At 35.3% G+C, this 23,100-nt stretch overlaps 1 protein-coding gene across 2 annotated transcripts in view; it reads right to left on the reverse strand.

The window, feature by feature from the left end:
• PTEN (phosphatase and tensin homolog) overlaps window positions 1-23,100 on the reverse strand; it is an 83,396-nt gene that overhangs the window by 30,578 nt on the left and 29,718 nt on the right. The window contains exon 3 of one of the 2 annotated variants that reach the window (XM_080641105.1): window positions 635-679. The exons of the other annotated variant lie outside the window; for it this stretch is intronic. Coding sequence (XP_080497231.1) covers window positions 635-679 — 45 coding nt within the window. The remainder of the gene's footprint in view (window positions 1-634; window positions 680-23,100) is intronic. 2 annotated transcript variants of the gene reach the window in all.

The raw sequence follows: 23,100 nt of genomic DNA on the forward strand, positions 1-23,100 counted from the left end.
CTTCAAGGGCAGAAATGGTTATATATTTTCTTCCCATTTTTCTTTAGTTCCTTTTTTCCTTTTCACATCTCTAATCACAAAGTCAAAAGAAAAAAAACAAAAGGTTAAAGATAAGGTCGGCTAGGTGTATAAAATGGGCAATCCTTACATTCCTCCCTCAAACAAAGAAAACGACCCAATTCAACAATTTTAGGTAATTTATTTATGTTATATACAGTTAGAGAATACCCTAAAAGCTGTTTCAATCAATTGACTTAGAGACACAAAATAAACAAAATTATATTCACTGTGGAGCATACCTCCTTGGAAGATGTCATTAATGCTTTAACAGAAGCTCTACTGTGTTCTACACTTCAAGTTACTACATGGTTATGGGCTCAACGATGGGCTAACTGCCAAGTCATTTAAAGCACATTAAGTAACATAAATCTGTGCCAATACTGTTTTACCTCATCACTACACTTCCTAAATTACCTAACAATGCTCTCTATCAGACTTCTTGAACTAAAGGTTTTAGAAATACATTCGGTTCAAATATACCTTTAACTCTACCTCATTCTAACAAGAAAATAACTTTCAGTTAATAGTTATTTTAGAAGTATTTGGAAGCATACAAAAAAGAAAATATACTTACAGATTGTATATCTTGTAATGGTTTTTATGCTTTGAATCCAAAAACCTTAAAACAAAACAAACAAACAAAAAGCCACCATTAACAAAAATGAGCTAACATTTGAAATTACATTAATAATATTGAGAAAAACCAAAAGACAGACTCTATTTTTCCTAGTCTCAAGTAGCATTTAGGAGAAATAAATAAACTCCAATAAATATTCCTTCCTTGGGTTAAAACTAGTAATCAAGTCATTCTTAAATAATTATTACATTACACAGATTTATACAATCTGAAGTAAAGCCATAGCTTTTCATAGGATGAATTATTTTCATAATCAGCCTACAATATTAAGAAATAACTTTCTTAAAGGGTAGTATTAGCATTTAGCTAAAGTTACCTAATTCATACAGATTTGCAAGAAGTAGTCACATGCAAGCAAGTAATCTTAAAAATAACCCTGAAAGCCATCATTTTTTCAAACTAAAAACTTTTGATATTTGAAAGATGTAAGTAGAAACTATTAACTCTGTAATAGTTTAAACTATTACAAAGTTTATTAAGAACTTTCACATATATATTCTCATTTGATGCTCACAAACATCTGAGGTAGAGCTTATCCATATTTTACAGATGAGAGAAGTAGGTATCAAAGAAATTACAGAACTTGACCAAGGTCATATATAGTTCGTAAGTCAAAGAATCAAGACTAAAGACCTCTCCCTCAAAATAGTTAAGAAACTAACAACAGTGACAACTACAGGCAACACAAACGTATTATATGCCAGGCACTATGTTAATTAAGTACATTATGTATATACATTTGTTTAATCCTATGAGGAATTAGAAAAGTGTAAGTCTGGGGAAATATCAGGATAAATAGAATAAAAAGACAAATGGAAAACAGAAGGTATGATTTTAAAAGATTTAAAGTCCAGGAGGTTCAATATATGAATAGGAGTTCCAGAGAAAATAATAGAAAGCACAGAAAATTCAAGAAAAATAGCCAAAACTGCAAGGACACAAGTTTCCAAACTGAAGGACACAAAGAATATCCACAAAAATTATGAAAATAGACCCAAATAAAGGCATACATATCATAGTGAAGTTTCTGAATATTGAAGAGATAAACATAAGACCTTAGAAGTTACCTGAGAGGAAAGAGATTTCATAAAAAGAATCTGGAATCATAATGACATTGTCCTTTTTAATGGCAACATTAGCAGCTAAAAAAAAATTGGGCAAAATTTTCTTACTCTGAGGGAAAATTATTCCATACCAAGAGAGACTAGAAATCAAGTGTGAATATATAATAAAGGCATTTTTAAATAAGCAAAGTCTCAAATAATTTTGCTTCCTGTATATTCTCTCTCAGGGAGTTACTAGAAAATGTGCTACACCAAAATAATGATGGTAAACCATGAAAGAAGATGAAAAGTTCCAGGAACTGAAGAGGCAAACTCATGAGAAGGGAAAAGAATGATGGTGAAGGAACATCTCAAGCAGAGAGCATTACATCAAGCCTAGAGAACAACTAATCCAGATTATTAGGGCAGACCAGAAGACTCCTAGAGAAAATAAGTCGATGCAATATCAAATTTGCTGAAACATATTGAGAGATTTATATAGCTGGGGCAAGTTTAGAATGAATTAAAGTTAAGAACATAGAAACTAAAGTTAAAAAGAAAGAGGGGGTGAAAGGGAAGAAAATGAGTTGTAACTCCAGGAAAAACAAAATATGCAAATGATAGCCTTGCTGGGTAATGTAGTATAGGTCCTGGCTTTTCATCATCTTTGAATATTTCATGCCAATCCCTTCTGATATGAAATGTTTCTTTTGAGAAGTCAGTTGACAGCTTTCTTGTAGTTAATTGTCTCTCTTGCTGCTTTTAAGATTCTTTGTCTTTAACGTTTACCATTGGAATTATGGTGTGGGCCTCTTTGGGTTCATCTTGTTTGGTACTCTCTGCACTTTCTGGACTTGCATGTCTATTTCCTTCATCAGGTTAGGAAAGTTTTACGCTATTTCTTCAAATAGGTTTTCAATTCCTTGCTCTCTTCCTTCTGGTTTCCCTATGATACGAATGTTGGTATATTTGATGTTATCCCAGAGGCCCCTTGAACTATTCTCAATTTTTTTTCAATTCATTTCATTATGCTGTTCTGATTGGGTGTTTTCTGCTACCTTGTCTTCTAAATCGCAAATTCAATCCTCCGCTTCATCTAATCTACTACTGATTCCCTCTAATGTATTCTTTATTCCAGTTACTGTATTCTTTATTTCTGACTGACCCTTTTTGTTTTCTATCTTCATTTTTATGTTTCCTATCTTTTTGTTAAAGTTCTCACTGAGTTCATCTACTCTTACCCTAAGTTAATTGAGCATCCTTAAAACCAGTGTTTTGGCCCGGCCAGTCGTAGCAGCATGGTTGAGCATTGACCCATGAACCAAGAGGTCCCCGGTTCGATTCCAGGTCAGGGCACATGCCCAGTTGTGTGCTTGATCCCCAGTAGTGGGTATGCAAGAGACAGCCAATCAATGTCTCTCTCTCATCGATGTTTCTATCTCTCTATCCCTCACCATTCCTTTCTATATAAAAATCAATAAAAACATTTAAAAAAATAACAACACTGTTCTGATCTCTGCATCTAATAGATTTCTTATCTCCATTTTGTTTAGTCCTTTTTCTGGAGTTTTGCTGTTCTTTCATTTGGGAATGTTGGTCTCCTCATTTTGGCCAGCTCCCTGGGTTTGCTTCTATGTATTAGGTTGAGCTACTACATCTCCCAATCTTGATAGAGTGGCCTTTTGCAGTAGGAGTCATGTGTTGGCCTGGGCACGAAATCTCCTTGGTCACCTGAGCTGAGTACTTCAGTTGTATATCTTTTTATTGTGGATTGTGTGTCCTCCTGTTGTAGTTGAGCCTTGCTTGCTGTTTGCACTTCAGTGGAAGGGATGGACCCTCAGGCTGATTGGCTGTGAGGAATGACCACGGTTACAGCAGAGGAGTTATTGTGAAGGGGCTGACTCCACGAAATAGGATTTGCTTTAGTGGGGCTCTAGTGCCTACAGAGTCTGCCATCTGTATGTCAGATGGGTGTGTCATCTGTATAGGTGTTTGGGTGGTACTCTGGTGTGGTCTGAAGCTGGCCACTATGTGTGTTAGTTCTGGGAACTTGTCGGAGAATGTTGCACACCCTTTCACTGTCTCTTTTACCCTCTATATCTTCTACATTCTTATACATTTTCAATTTGTAGTTTTGGACTTTTCTTTAAACTGAGGTAAAATTCACATACAGTGAAATACACATATCTTAAGAGTACAATTCTATGAGTTTTTTTAACAACCACCCCAATCAAGATAAAGTACACTTCCCCCACCCCAGAAAAACTCCTTCATAACCATTTGCCCTCAAAACTACACCAAGCTCCCAGGTAACTACCAATAGTCCCATAGATTAATCTGGCCTTGAATTTCATATAAATGTAATCACATAATATGTATTCTTTTGTATCTGGCTTTTCACTTAATCTAATGTTTTTCACATTTTTCAATTTATTCCATATAGCAATAATTCATTCTTTTTTATTGTATTATTTCATTGAATGAATATAACACCATTTGTTTATCCATTTTTCTCTGATGGATATTTAGGATGTTTACAGTCTGAGGTTACTACAAATACAGTACATAAACATTCTTGTGCAAGTCTTTTGGGGGACATATGCTTTCATTTCATTTAATAGCTAGGAGTAGAACTGCTGGGTGGTAAGAGTATAAATGGTAGATAGATGTTTAACCGTATGAAAAACCACTGAATAGTTTTCCAAACCAAATGTACCATTTTACAATCCTACCAACATTTCAAAAGCATTCCAGTTGCTCCACTGTCACATCAACACTTGGTGCTAAGTTTTTGTTGGTTTGTTTGTGTGTGTGTATTTTTTTAACCCTTCTAATGAGTATGATATAGTAACTTGTTGTGGTTTTAGCTTTCATTTCTATTATGACTAATGATGTTAGGCATATTTTCATTGGCTTATTAAACATTTGTAATAACTTCTTTTGTGAAATGTCTATTCAAGTCAATGGCTCTTTTTCCTCAAATGAATGTCTTTTTATTACTGACTTATAGGAGTCTTTTATATATTTTGTGTACAAGTTCTTTGTCAGATATATGTATCATAAAAATTTGCTCCTGCCGACAATGTCTTTTCCTTTTCTTAATGATGTCTTAATAACCAACAATTTTAAATTTTGATGAACTCCAACATACTAAATTTTTTTGTTTAGAATTTTGTATCCTGAGTAATCTTTCCCTACCCCTAAAATTTATAAAAATATCCTCTACATTTTCTTCAAGTAGCTTTATACGTTTAGTCTTTTCTCAGTATTTTAATGTGGTTAGAAATTTAGAAATTTAGAGAAATGCTAAGGATAACTGGAATGACCAAAACAAGCACAAATTACTTGAAGTGATTATAAAATTTAGAAAACAACTCATTGCTACTTGCCATATCTTTCTCCATGGGTTTCCTTTGAGAGAAAGTGAATAAGCAACAAATGATCTGCAAAAAAACTTTCTCATAAAAAGCATACAATGTAAATGTGAGCAGAAAAAAAAGGTATTTTGGAGGGTCAACAGTTCATTTTCAGTTCACTCTAAGTCTGGTAACTTAAAGTTTTTAATCTAATACATAAACCAACACTACATTAATAGGGATATACACATATCATTGCCCAGCTCCAGGGAACACTATCCACATGTGGCAGCCATGCATACATATTAAATTGGAGTCTAGAGGATAAGCTACATACTCAAGTGGTCATATTGGTTATCATGAGTTTTCAGAGATGGAGATGGAGGTTTTCACAAATTCACTTTCAACACTTCTACAATTGTGTTGTTAAAACATAAGCATATGCTACTTTCGAGAGAAAAAAAAAATGTTCTATTCTATTTTATTTTCCAAGAGTACAGAATTGATGAAGGTATATATAATTTTAAATTAGAAAAAATAAGAGACAGAATTCTTCAGAACAGAGAACCCAGAGATCGACCCAAGCCATTATGCTCAATTAATATTTGACAAAGGAGGCAACAGCATACAATTGAGTCAAGACAGTCTCTTCAATAAATGGTGTTGGGAAAATTGGACAGATACATGCAAAAAAATGAAACTAGACCACGAACTTACACCATACACAAAAACAAACTCAAAATGGATAAAGGACTTAAATGTAAGATGGGAAACCATAAAAATCCTAGAAGAAGCCATAGGCAGCAAAATAGCAGACATATGTCATAGGAATATCTTTACCAATACAGCTCCTAGGGCAATGGAAACTAAGGAATAAATAAACAAATGGGACTACATCAAAATAAAAAGCTTCTGCACAGCGAAAGAAACCATCAACAAAATAACAAGAAAGCCCACTGCATGGGAGAATATATTTGCCAATGTTATCTCTGATAAGGGTTTAATCTCCAAAATTTATAGGGAACTCATACAACTTAACAAAAGGCAGATAAACAATCCAATAAAAAAAAATGGGCAAAAGACCTAAATAGACACTTTTCAAAAGAGGACATACAGAAGGCCGAGAGACATATGAAAACATGCTCGAAGTCAGATGCAAATCAAAACAACAATGAGGTACCATCTCACACCTGTCAGAATGTCTATCATCAACAAATCAACAAACGACAAGGGCTGGAGAGGATACGGAGAAAAGGACCCCTCGTGCATCGCTGGTGGGAATGCAGACTGGTACAGCCACTCTGGAAAACAGTGTGTCATTTCCTCAAAAAAATTAAAAATGGAACTTCCATTTGACCCAGTAATCCCACTTCTAGGAATATATCTCAAGAAAACAGAAACACCAATCAGAAAGGATATATGCACCCCTATGTTCACAGAAGCACAATTTACAATAGCTAAGATATGGAGACAGCCTAAGTGCCCATCAGCAGATGAGTGGATCAGAAAACTGTGGTATATCTGCACAATGGAATACTATGCTGCTGTAAAAAAGAAGGAATTCTTACCATTTGCAACAGCATGGATGGAACTGGAGAGCATTATGATAAGCGAAATAAGCCAGTCAGTGAAAGAAAAATACCACACGATCTCATTCATTTGTGCAATATAATGAGCAATATAAACTGATGAACAAAAATAGAACCAGAGTCATAGAAGCACTGAACAGACTGTACAACCTATGAGGAAAGGCAGGGGGTGAGGGGCGGGGTAAGAGATCAACCAAAAAACTTGTATGCATGCATATAAGCATAACCCATGAACACAAATTGGGGGGAGGGGGAGAAGGTGGGACATGTGCTGGGGCGGGGTGGGGGCAGCCAGGGAGAGTTCAATGGGCTAAAAGGAGACTTATGTAATACTTTAAACAATAAAGAATTTAAATTAAAGAAAAAGAAGCAGAGTTCTTTTTATGTGGCAACAGTCCTCCTTGAGAAATAATTAATTTTAATGAGATTCCTATTTATAAAGATTCCTGAGGCTTTTCTTAATTACATCTTCATCCATACTAAACCTATCTTGAGGACTTTTAAAAAAAATTATTGGCACACACTATCACAAAATCACAAATCTGGGTAAGAAATGGTAACCAACAAAACAGAATAATGTGTTAAAATGCTGGAAATACTATCTTTTTACATCCCTCCTAGAGACTTTAGCCACAGAAAGTCCATTCTCTAATTTCTCGACACTTCTTACGTCACTTTAGCTAGGTGACTATAATCTATACTCAAAGCAAACTTTTTATTCTCTTTAAAATTTTAAATATTATTTATTATATGCACAACTGCTGAAAATTTCTGCTCCCCAATTTTTTTATTTTTCTATGCTCCATTTAAGAAGTACTAAGGACTTACTAAATAGTCATTGGATTCCTTATAGCATGTTTTTAAAAATCACTTCAGTTCTAGAAAAGTATTGAGATAACCTTTCATAAAATTAAATATCCTACAAAGTAACAGTGATTGAAACAATACATGGAAATACAATAGAAATGGCAAATAGGCATCAAGTTGGTGGTAGCTTATTGAGATGCAACAGTCAGGCTATTAAGACAACATCCAGGTTGGAGACTGAGAAAGAATATCATGATTGATTAGCAGTATCTGTCATTAATGAGAGAGAGAATAATATAAAAATTTTCACTCTATTTGCCATTTATAGAGAAAATCAATACAAATTTATGGGTAAAATTCAATAAAAAGTAAATTTGAACATTATAAATTATGTGGTAGCACAGTTATTCAAACAGATTAAAGTCCTGTTTCTAATAAGCCTTAAATAACTTTATCCAAAAAAAATCTTTATATTGGTATTCAATCTAAAAAACTCATCTCTTAAAAATTTTCTGATAGTAACATTTATACACTTTTGACCATTATATAGTATTTTCCTCTTGATACAAGAAAACTGGGCAAAATGTATGAGGCAACCACTTTTAGGCACTGAACAAAAGGCCGCACAAGCTTATGATCCTTACAAAAAGAGACAGCCTGGCTGGTATGGCTTAGCAGTTGAGCATCGACCCAGGAAGCTAGAGGTAGCTGGTTCGATTCCTGGTCAGGGCACATGCCCGGATTGCGGGCTCCATCCCCAGTACAGGCCATGCAGGAGGCAGCCAATCGATGTTCCGCTCTCATCAATGTTTCTATCTCTCTATCCTTTTTCCTTCCTCTCTCCCTAAAAAGTCAATTAAAAACATATTTGAAAGAAAATAAAAAAAGAGACAAACAATTCAATTAAAAAATGGGCAAAGGACCTAAATAGACACGTCTCCAAAGGGGACATACAGATGGTCAAGAGACATACAAAAAAATCCTCAAAATCACTAACCATCAGAGAGATGCAAATTAAAACCACCATGAGATATCACCTCATATGTGCAATAATGGCTACCATCAGCACAACAAATGCCAAGTGCTGGCAAGAATGTGGAGAAAAGGGAACCCTAGTACACTGCTGGTGGGAATGTAGATTGGTGCAGCCATTATGAAAAACAGAATGGAGTTTCCTTAAGAAATTAAATATAGAACTGGCATTTGACCCAGTGATCCTGCTTCTCAGAATATATCCTAAAAACCCAGAAATGCAATCAGAAAGAATATATGCACTCCTATGTTCATAGCAGTGCTATTTACAATAGCTAAGATCTGGAAACAGCCCAAGTGTCCATCAGTAGGTGAGTGGATAAAAAAGATTTGGTACATTTATACCATGGAATATTATGCAGCTGTAAAAAAGGACCTCTTACCCTTTTGAGACAACATGGAGAGACCTAGAGAGTATTATGCTAAACAAAATAAGCCAGAGAAAGACAAGTATCACATGATCTCATTCATATGTGGAATCTAAGGAACAAAATAAACTGATGAACAAAATAGATCCAGAGAGACATAGAAGCATGGAACAAACTGATGAATCTTGGGGGGGGGGGGGGGGAGATTAACCAAAGAAATTATATGTATACTAGAGGCCCAGTGCACGAAATTAGTGCACAGGTAGGGTCCCTAGGCCCAGCCGGTGATCAGGGCCAATCAGGTTTCCCACCTCCCCACCTCCTCCTTCCCTCAACACCCGTGTGCCGCCACTGTGCGGTTCCCCGCCTACCCGCCTCCTCTTTCCCTCGCTCCCTCAGTGCCCTGCCGCACCGGTGGTCGCCCGCCATGTTCCGCGCCGCCCCCTGGTGGTCAGCGCATGTCACAGCAAGTGATCGAACTCCCGGTCTCCAGGTCGAACTCCTGAGGGGACACTTTGCATATTAGCCTTTTATATATATAGATATGCATAACCCATATACACAGAAAATAGTGTGGTGAAGGCTTGTGGGGGGGGTCAAGGGGTGGAGGGTCTCAATGGGGAAAAAACTGACATCTGTAATACTTTCAACAATAAAGATAAATTTTTAAAAAATAAGGAGAGAAACAAGAGGTAACACCCATGACTGCCTTACTCTCTGTTTGAAGGTTCTTTTCTGACACAGCAGAAGGAAATGGAACAAAGGTTTCACTGAGGTAAACAGGGTTCTGGGGTGCTAAAGCAGCCAGAATTTGTAGATCAGGGTAGCAGAAAAAAGGGGACAAATAGAAAGGCGTTATCAGAAGTCTGTATGGAAATTCACCACAGGACTTTGACTAAGGGTTGGGCTGCATATATGCAGAATCCGAAAGTGTAACAGAGATGACACTGGAGACAGCACAGTACTGGGAGGGGTTCTGGCCCAGCCATAGTAGAGAGATTTCACTGAGAACTTCAGGTATTCAGCTGGGACCCCAGAAAGGCCACACCTTAGGAGTAAGGACCACACCCTAAGACAAAAAAGAAAACTGAAATAGGCCTGCCTCAAAAAAGAAAACCAAGCCTCACAATACCAGAAGATTAACCGTTAATTTAAACACCTGCTAAAATAAAACTCAGGTATGAAAGAAAGCAGTAATCCAGAACCCTTAAATAAAGTATCAACCCAGACTTCCTACAACATATCATCCACAACATTCAACATATAGTTAAAATTTACTAGGCATGCAAAGCAGAAAAACATGACCAATGACCAAGAAAAAAAACAAAAGCAGTCAATAGAAACTGACTCCAAGACAAACAGATGTTAGAATTAGCAGCCATGGACTTTAAAGCAGCTACTATAAATACATACAAGGATGTAAAGGAAAATGATTATAGTAAGTAAAAAGCTGAAAAGTCTTAGCAGGGATGTAGAAACTATAAAAGACAGAAATTCTAGGCCTCAAATGTACAATATCTGGAAGGGAAAAAATAAATAAATAAAACTACTGCATGGTCTTAACAGAAGATTGGACTGTAGAAGAAAGATGTGGCAGATTTATTTTCCAAAAATGATTCCATCTCCCATCCCACATGCTCTTCAAACAACATAACCTTAACACTTTTCCCATCAAGTGATAGAGTCTATGGTTCCTCCCCCTTGAACCTGGGTACACCTTTGTGATTGCCTCAACCAAGAGATATGGCAGAAGCGACATTAAGTGATTGCTAAGGCTAGATCATAAAGATGCCATGCACCTTCCACCTTGGACTCTGGATCTTGGCACCAAGTTGCCATGCTATGAGGAAACTTAAACTAGAGTATGTGGAAAGACACCTTGGAAAGGCCAAGTATAGGGGTTTCTGGCCAACACGCAAATGAGGACACAGACAACAGCCAGCATTTACCAGACATGTGAGTGAAAACGCCTTAAGATGACTCAGCCCTCAACTTGCTAACTCATCTCTAGTCACTGTCTTCCTAACTATAAAGCCCCAGACATTGTGGAGCAGAGATAAGCCATCTTCACCACACCTCCTCTGAATTCCTGACTCACTAACTGAACATATACGTATATGTATCCTCTAAAACACACACACACACACACACACACACACACACACACACACACACACGCGCGCGCGCGCGCTGCTAAAAATTCTATAGAAGAATTAAAATGGGATACCTAAAAATATTCTATTAACTCCAAAGAGGAAAGAAAAAGAGGAATGAGAGTGAATGAATGAGTGAATATCACACAACTAAACATACATAGATGGTAGACTTAAACAAAACATTATCAATAATTATATTAAATATAAGTGGACTAAACATTCCAATTAAGAATGTCAGTCAGTGATTATAGAGTAACTTCAAAATTGACTTTCATTATCTATAAACTGTAGTACATATGTTTATATATTCTGGCTATACAAGTTGGAGCACTCTACAGGCAAAATAATATGCTATGCAATGTTCATATCTAAAGAAGCAAGATTACATTAATCAAATGCTAGCTCTCTATACATTAATACCACGCTACTGAACTCACTACTCCAATGGAAGGAAAAGAGTCTGAGTTGCAAGGTAAGGGTTATATTGACTCTGAAAAGGCCTAAGAAATTCAGTTATTACTTTGGTGAAGTTACTGTGGTAGATCAGGGTCTGATCCCCTACCTTTTTAGACCTCATCTTGTCAGCATATTAACTGGTGCTTTTTTTCAGGGACAAATTCAAACTCATGTTATATAACTGATTTATAAATATCATAATGACCATAACCAAAATATATTAATTTACTTGAAAAACCCAATTGCCACACGAACTAAATTATTCATATCGTTATCACCAGTTCAATATCTCACCACAAGCAGACCTTTGAAAAGTGAAATCAGAATGCTGATTAAATGTGGAATCAAAAGAAAAGAGTTAAGTTAAATGAAGCTATTTTTAACAGACTAACATTCTGATGTTTCTATCTCCACAACAGGAATGGTCTTGTCAAAAATATCTGAAGTTCATTGGCTACATTCATTTTCTTTCCCTTGGCCATGCTTTTTCCATGTTTTAATAATAACTAATTAATCCTTCATCTCACTGAAAGGTTTTATGTAGACAAACTAGATAGATTTCACTGGGTTAGATCCAAGTATGTTACTGTAAAGTCCAAGAGTCATTCTGTTTCTTAAAGGTCAATTGGTGTATCTTTGCTTGGCACTGGGACATACTAATACTAAAGTTTGTATACTAGTAATCAGAGCATTGTATCATTTTCAATTGCTTGGGAAATTGATAAAAATTCATCTAACGAATATTTATTGAGCACTTGCTATGTGACAAACACTACTGTAGACAGAGGGCTAACAAAACCCCAACCAAGTCTGACAACCACAATCCTAACAACAAATGGTTCTAGCAGCTTGAGACAAACCCAGCAGAAAACCCTCTTTTTAAAGTATCCAGTTAAGAAAATAGCCTAAGAACATTGGACAGCTCCTACTAATCCAAAAATAGGTAAAAAAAAAGAAAACATTTGAAAAGAAAAAAGCAGCCCTAGTCAGTTTGGCTCAGTGGATAGAGTGTCTGCCTGCGACTGAAGGGTCCCAGGTTCGATTCTGGCCAAGGACACATGCCTGGGTTGTGGGCTCAATCCCCAGTGGGGGCCGTGCAGGAGGCAGCCAGTCAATGATCCTCTCTAAGTCATCATAGATGTTTCTATCTCTCTCTAACTCTTCCTTCCACTCTGAAATCAATAAATATATTTTTCAAAAAAAGGAAAAAGAAAAATAATTACCTACTATATTTTTCTATAGCTACACTATTTGGTAACCATTTATTTCCTCTGCTGAATTCATGTTAAATCAACATTTGCTCTTAGAACTCTAATATACCTATAAAGGCTACTGCTACTACTAAAACATAAAATTGAATTGTTTTTCTTTTCAAAACTCAAATAATCTCTGCCTTAATAGTCCCATTAATACAGACAAGCTCCAAACATTCTATTCCTTAACTATTTTCTCCTAGTCATTTTCAGGTTCTCAGAATTAAAATCAATTATCCATTACAAGGAAAATAAGTATCTTGTTGAAAATCGTACTTTTAACTCTTGCCTGCTTTCTATGTTACCTTGAGTTAAATAAAAAAGCAAAAGTAAGAGCTGTATATTAAATTCTGCTTGAAGATAGTGATCCTCAGTACAAGAGGGAAAAGAAACAAGTGACCTATAACCCACTGAAAAAATGCGGAAGGCTATTAAAAATATGAATAAGAAACTGCCAAACATTTCTCCAAAGAAGTTGTATCATTTTGCATTTTTTTTACCAACATGTGTGTGAATTTCAATTGCTCTACATCCTTGCCAACCCAATAGACCTTTAAGCTTTTAGCCATCCCAGTAAATATGAAACAGCATCTTACTGTTTTAATTTTACTTTTTTGCTGACTTATTTTGAATATCTTTTCATATGCTTATTGATCGTTTATCAGATAATTATTCACAATGCATACCTGACAAGTCCTTTGTCAGATATGCATTTTGAATAATTCTCCCAGACTGTGGTTGCTATTTTATTAATGGTATCTTTAAAAAAAAAAAAAAAGAAATTTTAAATGTTAAGAAAATTTTAATTTGTCTATTTCTTCTTATGTGCTTAATTTTGTATGTACTAAGAAATCTTTGACTAAATCAAAGGTCATAAAGAGCTTCTGTGTTTTTATCTAAAAATTTTATAGTTTTACATTTTACTTTTATATTTCTATGTATAATCCATTTTAAGGTTATTTTTGTCTATTATGAGAAATAAAGGTTCATTTAATTTGCATACTGACATCCATTTGTTTCAGCATCATATGTTAATAAGAGTATCCCTTTCCTAGTAAATTATGTTGGCACCTTCATTAAAAAAAAAGTATATGTGAGTTTTTCTGGAATTTCTATTCTGTTCCACTAATCTATGTCATTTGATCCAGCAATTCTACTCATAGGTATTTAACCAACAGAAATGAAAACATATATCCACAAAAGTCTTGTACATGCATGCTCCTAACAGCTCTGCTCATAGTAGATCCAAACTGAAAACAGCCCAACTGAACATCAGAAGTGAGTGAATAAATCATATCATATCCATAAAATGGAATACTATTCATCAATAAAAAAATTACTGATACAAGCAACAACAGGGATAAATTTCAACATTATTATGCTAAGAGAAAAAAGCCAGACACAAAAGAATACATACTATGACTGCATTTACATGAAATTCTAGGACAGGCAAAACTTATCTTCAGTGAGAAAAAGAAGATTTGTATATTTCCTAGGGACAGTATTTGGGGCCTAATTACAAAGAGGCAAGAGGAAACTTTTTATCATAACAGAAATGTTCTAAATCTTGACTGTTTACATGGGATGCATATATATGTCAAAAACTCATTAAACTGCACATTTTAAATGGGTACATTTTATTGCATATAAATTATAACTCAATATAGTTTATTTAAAAACAATTTGATAACTATCAATTTGTAAAATGCAACCCACTTTTTAAAAATCTCAAATTTCTTTTGATTAATATCAGAGATAACAGAAGGAGCACATCATCTTTGGGAATTATAACTTTATAGAATGAAAAGCAAAACAGCACTGTCTAGAATACCACTGTCCAAAAGACCTTTTCACAATGATGAAAATGCCACCAGCCACATGTAGATATTGAGCATTAGATATGGACTGGCTGGCGTGGCTCAGTGGTTGAGTGTCAACCTATGAACCAGGAGGTCATAGTTTGATTCCCAGTCAGGGCACATGCCTGGGTTGGGCTCGATCCCCACTGGGGGCATGCAAGAGGCAGCTGATCAATAATTCTCTCTCATCAGTGATGTTTCTATCTCTCTCTCCCTTCCTTTCTGAAATCAGTAAAAATGTATTTTTTAAAAAAAGAAATGTGACCTAGTACAAATGAAAATGAATAAATATGTTTTATTATAATTTAAATTTAAACATAAATAGCTGCATGTGGCTAAAAGCTACTATATTGGAAAGCACAAGTCTAAAAGTTATACAGGTATGAAAAAATCCACTGGAACACAATACATATGCCTATTAGTAACATAATAGAAATTGGTATATTCCTGGAAAAGAGCATAAAACTGAAACAGAGGAAAAGATAAAATAATAACTGGGGTCTTCATAATTGTCAAAATAGTTTTAACTATATACAGTTTTTTAAATCCTTGATATGCTTAATTTTCTTTTTTCAGTAGATTAATAAAGAAGGGAACTACAACACTGGACATATTTCTAACTAAGAATGTAGAACAAGTTTGAGTGCAAATGCCAGGAAACGGAGAAAGTGCTCATATAATTTTAGAGTTCACGTCAGAGAAGGGAGGAAATACTGGCGTAGTTAGATATGATACAGATCAGTAAAACGGATTTCAAAAGCTTCATTTAAATAACAGGCTATGAATTCATAACTCAAAAATCAAAAAGGAAAGACTATAACTAAAATTCTGTATAAACAATTACAAATGACCCACAAAAGAGGAAAAAAACAAAAGTTATCTAAGAAGACCAATCAACATAGCTGCAAAGAATTTACCCACAAAGTTCAGATTTAAAAGGTACATATAATAACCAGGCGGGGGGGAAGGAAATAATCACAGATGAATATAAAATAGTGTACATAAAAAATTGTAAATACAAGAGAAAGGGCTTGGACTTGGGAAAATGTTGAAACCAGAAAGAACAATAAATAGGGCAGACAGCTGTGTAATGCTAGAGGCAGAAAAAGAGCAGGAAATTCCCTTTACACTTCCATCTTCGCTGTCCAAGAGAATGTTGCTCTGATTCATATTTGTAAGGAGGGTGACTTCAAGAGTGGTGAGTGCGTAATATTTCTCTAAATTAAAAGCATTTTCTAAATTGCTACTTAAGTAAGACTATTTCTTAAGGATGTTTCTTAACAAACATCTATCAACAGAAAAATCTTTGATATTCCATGATTATATATATTTGTAAAGCAGATAATAAGCAATCAATAATTCAAAACAGAGATAGTCGGCCAAGCTCTTTATCACTGCTTCATCTGAATCTTATAAAATTAAAATGGCAAGAGAGGCAGGGCATTATAAAATTGTCTAAAGAAAAAGTACCACTAATTTTCTTATTTTTCAAAGAGATCATAAAAATCAATCAGGGCGGGGGGAACCTTAAAAAATAAATAAAACAGTTGAAGATAGGGTCAGTACACACCTACAAGCAAAGGAAAAAAATATGTAAGGCCAATAAACATCACAAAGTTGCTAACCCCTCATTGAAGAAATGTTACTATAAAGTCAAATTGTAACAAATTGCAAGAAGTTTAAGTCTGATAATATTCAATTTGCCAAGGTTGTGAGAGGACAACAATACTCTGTTACATGTTGGTGAGAATATAAAATGATACCATTCTTGACGGTAAAAGTTTAAAACACAGACCCACTGGTCCCAGCAACTCCACTGCTAAGCATTTACCTTAAAGACGTACTTGCAAAAGGATACCAAGATATGCATGTGAAAAGGTTTTTAGAGCACTGTTTTAAATAGCCACAAAGTGGAAACAACCCAAATATGTATCAGAGGCGACTATGTATTATCGTATGATAAAATGGAATAAAAAACAGCCAATAAAAGAACCAATTATATCTCCTTGCCAACATGGAAAATTCCTAAGTATGTTAAATGAAAACAAGCAAGATGCAGAAGAGTATGCTGTATGTTCCTTCCCATTTCTTTTTCTTAAAATGTAGGTATAAGATGAAATTTTTTTTTAAGAATATACAAAACTTTTAATTATAAATATCTTTGGGAAGGAGGTTTGAGGATAGGAAGTGTAATGTAGGAGAAATTTGTAAAGGATATTGTCATCTTTAGGCTGCTAAGCATTTAAAATAATTCCGATTTGAAGAGAATTTCAAGAAGTGAGAAGCAAATACTCCCTTCCCAATCTTTCTCTCAAGTGTGCAGGCCAGACCATGCAGGTCTTCCTGCTCTGGACACTGAGTCCTAGGTAGTGAGAACAAGGTACAGAGAAGTCAGAGATTATTCCAAGATCTCCAGAGAAGCTCCAAGTATATGAGCAGTCACCAATACCCAGTCACGGCAGCAGTACCTGGGACAGCATGAGTCCAAGCAGCAATGTCCTAAGAGACTACTCTTACTGTAACCTCTTGGCCATGTCTTGCTTCCCTTAGCATCTCAATCTTCAAAGTTTGGTTCTCTAGTTATGAGCTATGAACTACCTAATATTTTTCAAAAAATTATTTTCTGATTAAGTTAGAATTCAGTCATGTACAACTAAGAACCCTGACTTCTTTCCTTTACAGTATTTTCCTATAGGCTTTGTGTAGGGTTTTTTTTTTTTTTCTTTTTGCTTTGTTTTTGTGTATTTTTTAGTGAGGGTTCGTGAAATCATACTTTTTTGTGTGCTCCCTTTAACATTTGAATTTTATGGTTTCTTATCTAGCACTTTTGGGCACCAGTGAGACTAGCAAGAGATTAAACAATCTATTTAAAAGAAAATATCACAGCATTTTTAAAAAGGAAGGAGGGTAATTTCTCTTAAAGAACTTGAACATTACTTAGGGAAACATTCACTATGGCTGCCCCTCCCACTTCCTCCTCCCTCCTCGCAAGGATTTCATGCCCACAACTGGCTCACTGCCTTATAAGTTTGATACAATGGAAAGGCGGAAAAAAGCAAGAAAACAGCATTTCCAAAAGGAAATGAGAAAATTTAGCTGTAGATATTTGGAAAGTAGAGACAAAAACTTAAACAACAGCAGAGAGGTAATACTCACAAAACTTGGAAAATCAAGAATACAAATCTTTCCAACACAAGTATACCTTACTTTGAAATTTTTCAATGTATTAAAATCTTAATTCGTTAAAAACAGTTGTGAGAATAAACACTGCCTTCATATTTTTAGTCTTTACTTTCCTCATTTAGAACTATGAAATAGTTCTAAATAAGTTGCCTATTGTCAAAATAATATATAAGCACATATATTTCAACAGATATAAAAAGTTTGATTTAAAAAATTAGTCGATGGAAGATGGCAGAGCAGGAAGCACCAGGAATCCATCTTCCCACCTAGACAAAAATTGTACTGGCATAACTGATTAACTATTTTAGAATTCTGGAGTCTATTTCAAAGCTTGTAGCTTCCAGGGGTAGGCTTGGACAGTAAAATCACAGTTAATTTCAGTCAATTTCAACTCTTAGTATGGTAACAGCTCCTGACCTGAACACCCTCTTCCACCCCTCCCTCATACCCAGAGGCAGCCATGCAGTATTCCTAGAGCATCCTGCACCAGCATGTGGGACCTTGTCCTCCAAATACCAGGGATCTGTGTTCCTTCCTATCCTTGACTTCTGCTTCTGACTGCAGATGTGCAGACACAGAAGAAGACTATCATTATAGCAATCCTCACTGACGGAAAAAGCTTCCAGGGGATTTTAGATCCACCGCCTAGTTTTTTCTTAAATTTTTTCCCTCTTCCTCTTTTGGGAGACAGACACTTAAGAAGTATGACGTTCATGTACAGGTGATTGTTTGAACATAAATTTTCAACTCCTTTAGGTAAATACCCAAAGGGATGCAATTTCTTGAGTATATGGAGTCTGTTTAGTTTTGTAAGAAACCACCATCTTCCAAAGAGGCTGTATCATTTACATGCTGTAGGTTTTTTAAATACTGCCATATTGTATAGGAAGCAGTCGTTTTGTATGTTACACACTGAATAATTCCACCTATATCACATTCTTAGAAAAGTCAAAACTATGGAGACCGGAAAAGTATCTCAATAGTTGCTAGAGAGACAGCAACTATTGAATAGGCGAAGCACAGACCACTTTTAGGGCAGTCAAACTAATCTGTATAATACTATAATGATGAATAAACATCAATATAAATTTACCCAAAACCCAAAAATGTACAACACCAAGAGCGAACCCTAATGAAAACTATGAACTCTGAACAATAATGGATATGTCAATGTAGGTACATCAATTACAACAAATATAGCATTCTGGTGGAGGACAATGATAATGAGGGAGGCTATGCATGTGTTGAGGCAGGGGGTGGGAAATCTGACTCTTCTGTCAATATACTGTAAACACAAAATGGCTTTAAAAATAGTCTATTTAAATAAATAAGTAAATAAATAAATAAATAAATAGCACTCCACAGGTAATACACTGTGAACGCAAAATGGCTTTAAAAATAGTCTACATAAATAAATAAATAAATAAATAAATAAATAAATACACAAACAAACAAACAAATAAATAAATATCACTCCACAGCTAATATGATATGCCATGGTAAAAGACAAAGTTTTTCCTCTACTGTCAACAAGAAGACAGGAGACCTATTTTTGCCACTTCTAATCAACACAGAACTAAACATTCAAGCCAGAGTAATTAGGCAAGAAAATGACATCCAAACTGGAAAGAAGTAAAATTATCTGTTTGCAGATGACACAATCTTACATGTAGAAAACCCTAAAGATTACACACACCAAAAAAAAAATGTGTTAGAATACACTCAGCAGAGTAGCAGAATAATATTAACATAGAAAAATCAGTTGCTTCTCTATACACTAACGAAGAAAAATTTTTAAAAAAGAAAAATTAAGCGAACAATTATATTTAGAATACCATCAAAAAGAATAAAATAGCCCTGACTGGTTTGGCTCAGTGGATAGAGCGTCGGCCTGCAGACTGAGGGGTCCCAGGTTCAATTCCAGTCAAGGGCATATACCTTTGTTGTGGGTACTTCCCCAGTAGGGGGTGTGCAGGAGGCAGCTGATCAATGTTTCTCTCTCATTGATGTTTCTAACTCTCTATCCCTCTCCCTTCCTCTCTGTAAAAAATCAATAAAATATATTTTTTAAAAGGAATAAAATATCTAGGAATTAACTTAACCAAGGAGGTAAAATACTTGTACACAGAAAACTACAAAACACTGCTGAAAAAAATTTAAAAATACCTAAATAAATAAATCCCAGGTTCATGGTTTGGAAGACTTGCTATTGTTAAGATTTCCATAGCACTCAACACAATCTACAGATTAATGCAATTCCTATCAAAATTTCAAAGACTTTTTTTGCAGAAATAAAAATTCCATCTTAAAATTCATATGGACTCTCAAAGGACTCTGAATGGCCAAAACAATCTCGAAACAGAAGAACAAAGTTGTAGGACTCACAATTTCCGATTTCAAAATTTGCTACAAAGCTACAAAGTATGGTATTGGCATATGGATAGATAAGAGAATCCAGAAATAAACCCTTTTTATATGACCAAATGATTTTTGACAGATGTGCCAAAATCATTCAATAGGAAAAGGACCATCTTTAATGGAACTAGGAAAAGTGGATATCCACACAAAAAATATTAAGTTGGATCCTTATCTTACCCCATATAAAAAAATGAACTAAAAGTGGATTAAAGATCTAAATAAAAGCCCAAAAATTATAAAACTTTTAAAAGGAAACATAGAGGAAAAGCTTCATGATGGATTTAGCAATGATTTCTTGGACATGACAGCAAAAACACAGGCAATAAAAAAATAGATAAATTGGGCTGCAGCAAAATTTAAAACTTTTGTGCATCAAAGGACACTACCAATAAAATAAAAAGGCAACCCACGGAATGAGAGGAATATTTGCAAATCACATATCTGATAAGGGATTAATATCCAGAATATATTTTTAAAAACTCCTAAAACTCAACAACAAAAACCAAGCCATCCAAACAGGCAAGGGACTTCAATAGACATTTCTACAAAGATATATAAATGGCCAATAAGCACATGAAAATATGCTTGAAACCATTTATCATTAGGGAAATGAAATCAAAACCACAATGAAATACTATTTCACACTCATTTAAAAAGCTATTAAAAAAAACACAGAAAATAGTAAGTGTTGATGAGGATGTGGAGAAACTGTAACACTTTTGTATTGCTGATGGGAATGAAAAATGGTATAGCCACTATAGAAAACAATATGGTAGAGCCTCAAAAAATTAAACATAGTTACCATTTGATTCAGCAATTCCACTGCTAGAGGTAAACTGAAACAAATTGAAAGAAGGGACTCGAACAGATACCATTACACCCATGTTCACACCAGCATTATTTACAACTAGAGGCCCAGTGCACAAAATTTGTGCACTGCGGGGGGGGGGGGGTGTCCCTTTAGCCCGACCTAAACCCTCTCGCAGACAGGGACACCTCGGGGGATGTCCCGGGGGGATCGGGCCTAAGCTGGCAGTCAGACATCCCTCTCGCAGTCCGGGACCCCTTGCTCCTTACCACCTGCCTGCAGCAGAGGCTTCCGTCACTGCCGCTGCGCTCGGCAGCCGTGAGCCTGGCTTCTGGCTAAGCAACTCTCCCCCTGTGGGAGCGCACTGACCACCAGGGCACAGCTCCTGCATTGAACATCTGTCCCATGGTGGTCTGTGCACATCAAAGCGATCAGTAGTTCCAGGGTTTCATTATATATGATAGTCTAAAGGTGGAAGCAACCCAAGTGTCCATTGACAGATAAATGGATAAACAGAATATGGTATATACATAAAATGGAAGGAAATTCTGACACATACCACAGTATGAATGAACCTTTAAGACATTTTATGATAAGTGAAATAAATCAGTCACAAAAAGAAAAATATTGTATGATTCCACTTATATACAGTACCTAAAATAGTCAAATATATAGTGACCGAACAGTGGTTACCAGAGGCTGGGACTAAAGGGAAGGAGAGTTACTGTTTAAAGGGTACAAAGTTTCAGTATGAGATGATAACGAAGTTTTATAGATGGACAGTGATGATTGCACAACAATATGAATGTGCTTAATGCACTGAAGTGTCACTTAAAAATGGTTAAAATGTGGCCCAGCAGGTGTTGCTCAGTGGTTGAGTGTCAAGCTATGAACCAGGAGGTCAAGGTTTGATTCCTGGTCAGGGCACATGCAGAGGATGTGGGCTTAATCTCCAGAAGGGGGTGTGCAGGAGACAGCCAATCAATTATTCTCTCTCATCATTGATGTTTTTATCTCTCCCTCTCCCTTCCACTCTGAAATCAATAAAAATATTTATTTTTAAGAGGTTAAAATGGTAAAATTTTATTTTATATATATTTTATCATACACACACAAAAAAGTTTCTCATCTCCATCTCTATTCATCCATCTTCAAACCCAAATTTTTGCTTCTCTCCTAAAAGCAATCGCACTCAACTACTCAGATTCCTTTTCCTGGCATTTAATTCAGCATTTCTATGTAATATATAGGATGATACTGAATCTTGTAGATTTACTAATTACCTACATATTTTCTGCCATAGTAAAGGAGACTTACAAAACCAGTAGAACTCACACACATATGTTTCACTCCTCTTAATCCCTCTTAACAGGTAGTATCACGATATTGGGTTAAATCAACCAAATATTAATAATTGCTTTCTGTTTCTAAGTCACCTATTTTTCTAAGACTCTCTTGCATCTTTTCCCCAAATACTTCAATATCAACCTATCAGTTCTTTTTCTTTCTTCCTCTGAATCCCTCTATCCTGCTGCTCCAATCAGAATTGGTTGCTCTTCTGCTTGTAGCAGTTGTCATCCCAGGACTTTTCTTTTTCACTTGAGTTGGATCTTCTCTTTACTGAAGCCCTTTTATTTCATGGTTTATTCCCTTGTTTATCTGGGGCACATCTTCTAGTAATCTCCTGAGAAATGTTACATGGATATATTCTTTTTTAGTCCTTGAGTATCTTGTTTTCCTACTTTTGCACTAGATTGGTAGTTTATATAGATACAGAATTCTAGACTGAACATACAATTTTCAAAGTACTGTTTTCTCCATCTTCTATTTTTAATTATACTGCCAAGAAGTTAGATGCCATTCATATTCCTTAATTCTTCCTAATTGAGCCTAAAAACTTTTGAAATATTTTCATTATTTTTGGTGTTCGAGAAATTTCATAATAATTTACCTGGTATTGCCCTATTTTCATTTATTATAATTGGCATTATATAATAGGTATTTCCAATCTGGAAACTCAAGTCCTACAGACATTTCCTGGTATAATAACACCAGAAAAGACCTTCCTTGATGAT

Source organism: Plecotus auritus (assembly GCF_963455305.1).
Source record: "Plecotus auritus genome assembly, chromosome: 9".
In the NCBI taxonomy this organism is placed as follows: domain Eukaryota; kingdom Metazoa; phylum Chordata; class Mammalia; order Chiroptera; family Vespertilionidae; genus Plecotus; species Plecotus auritus.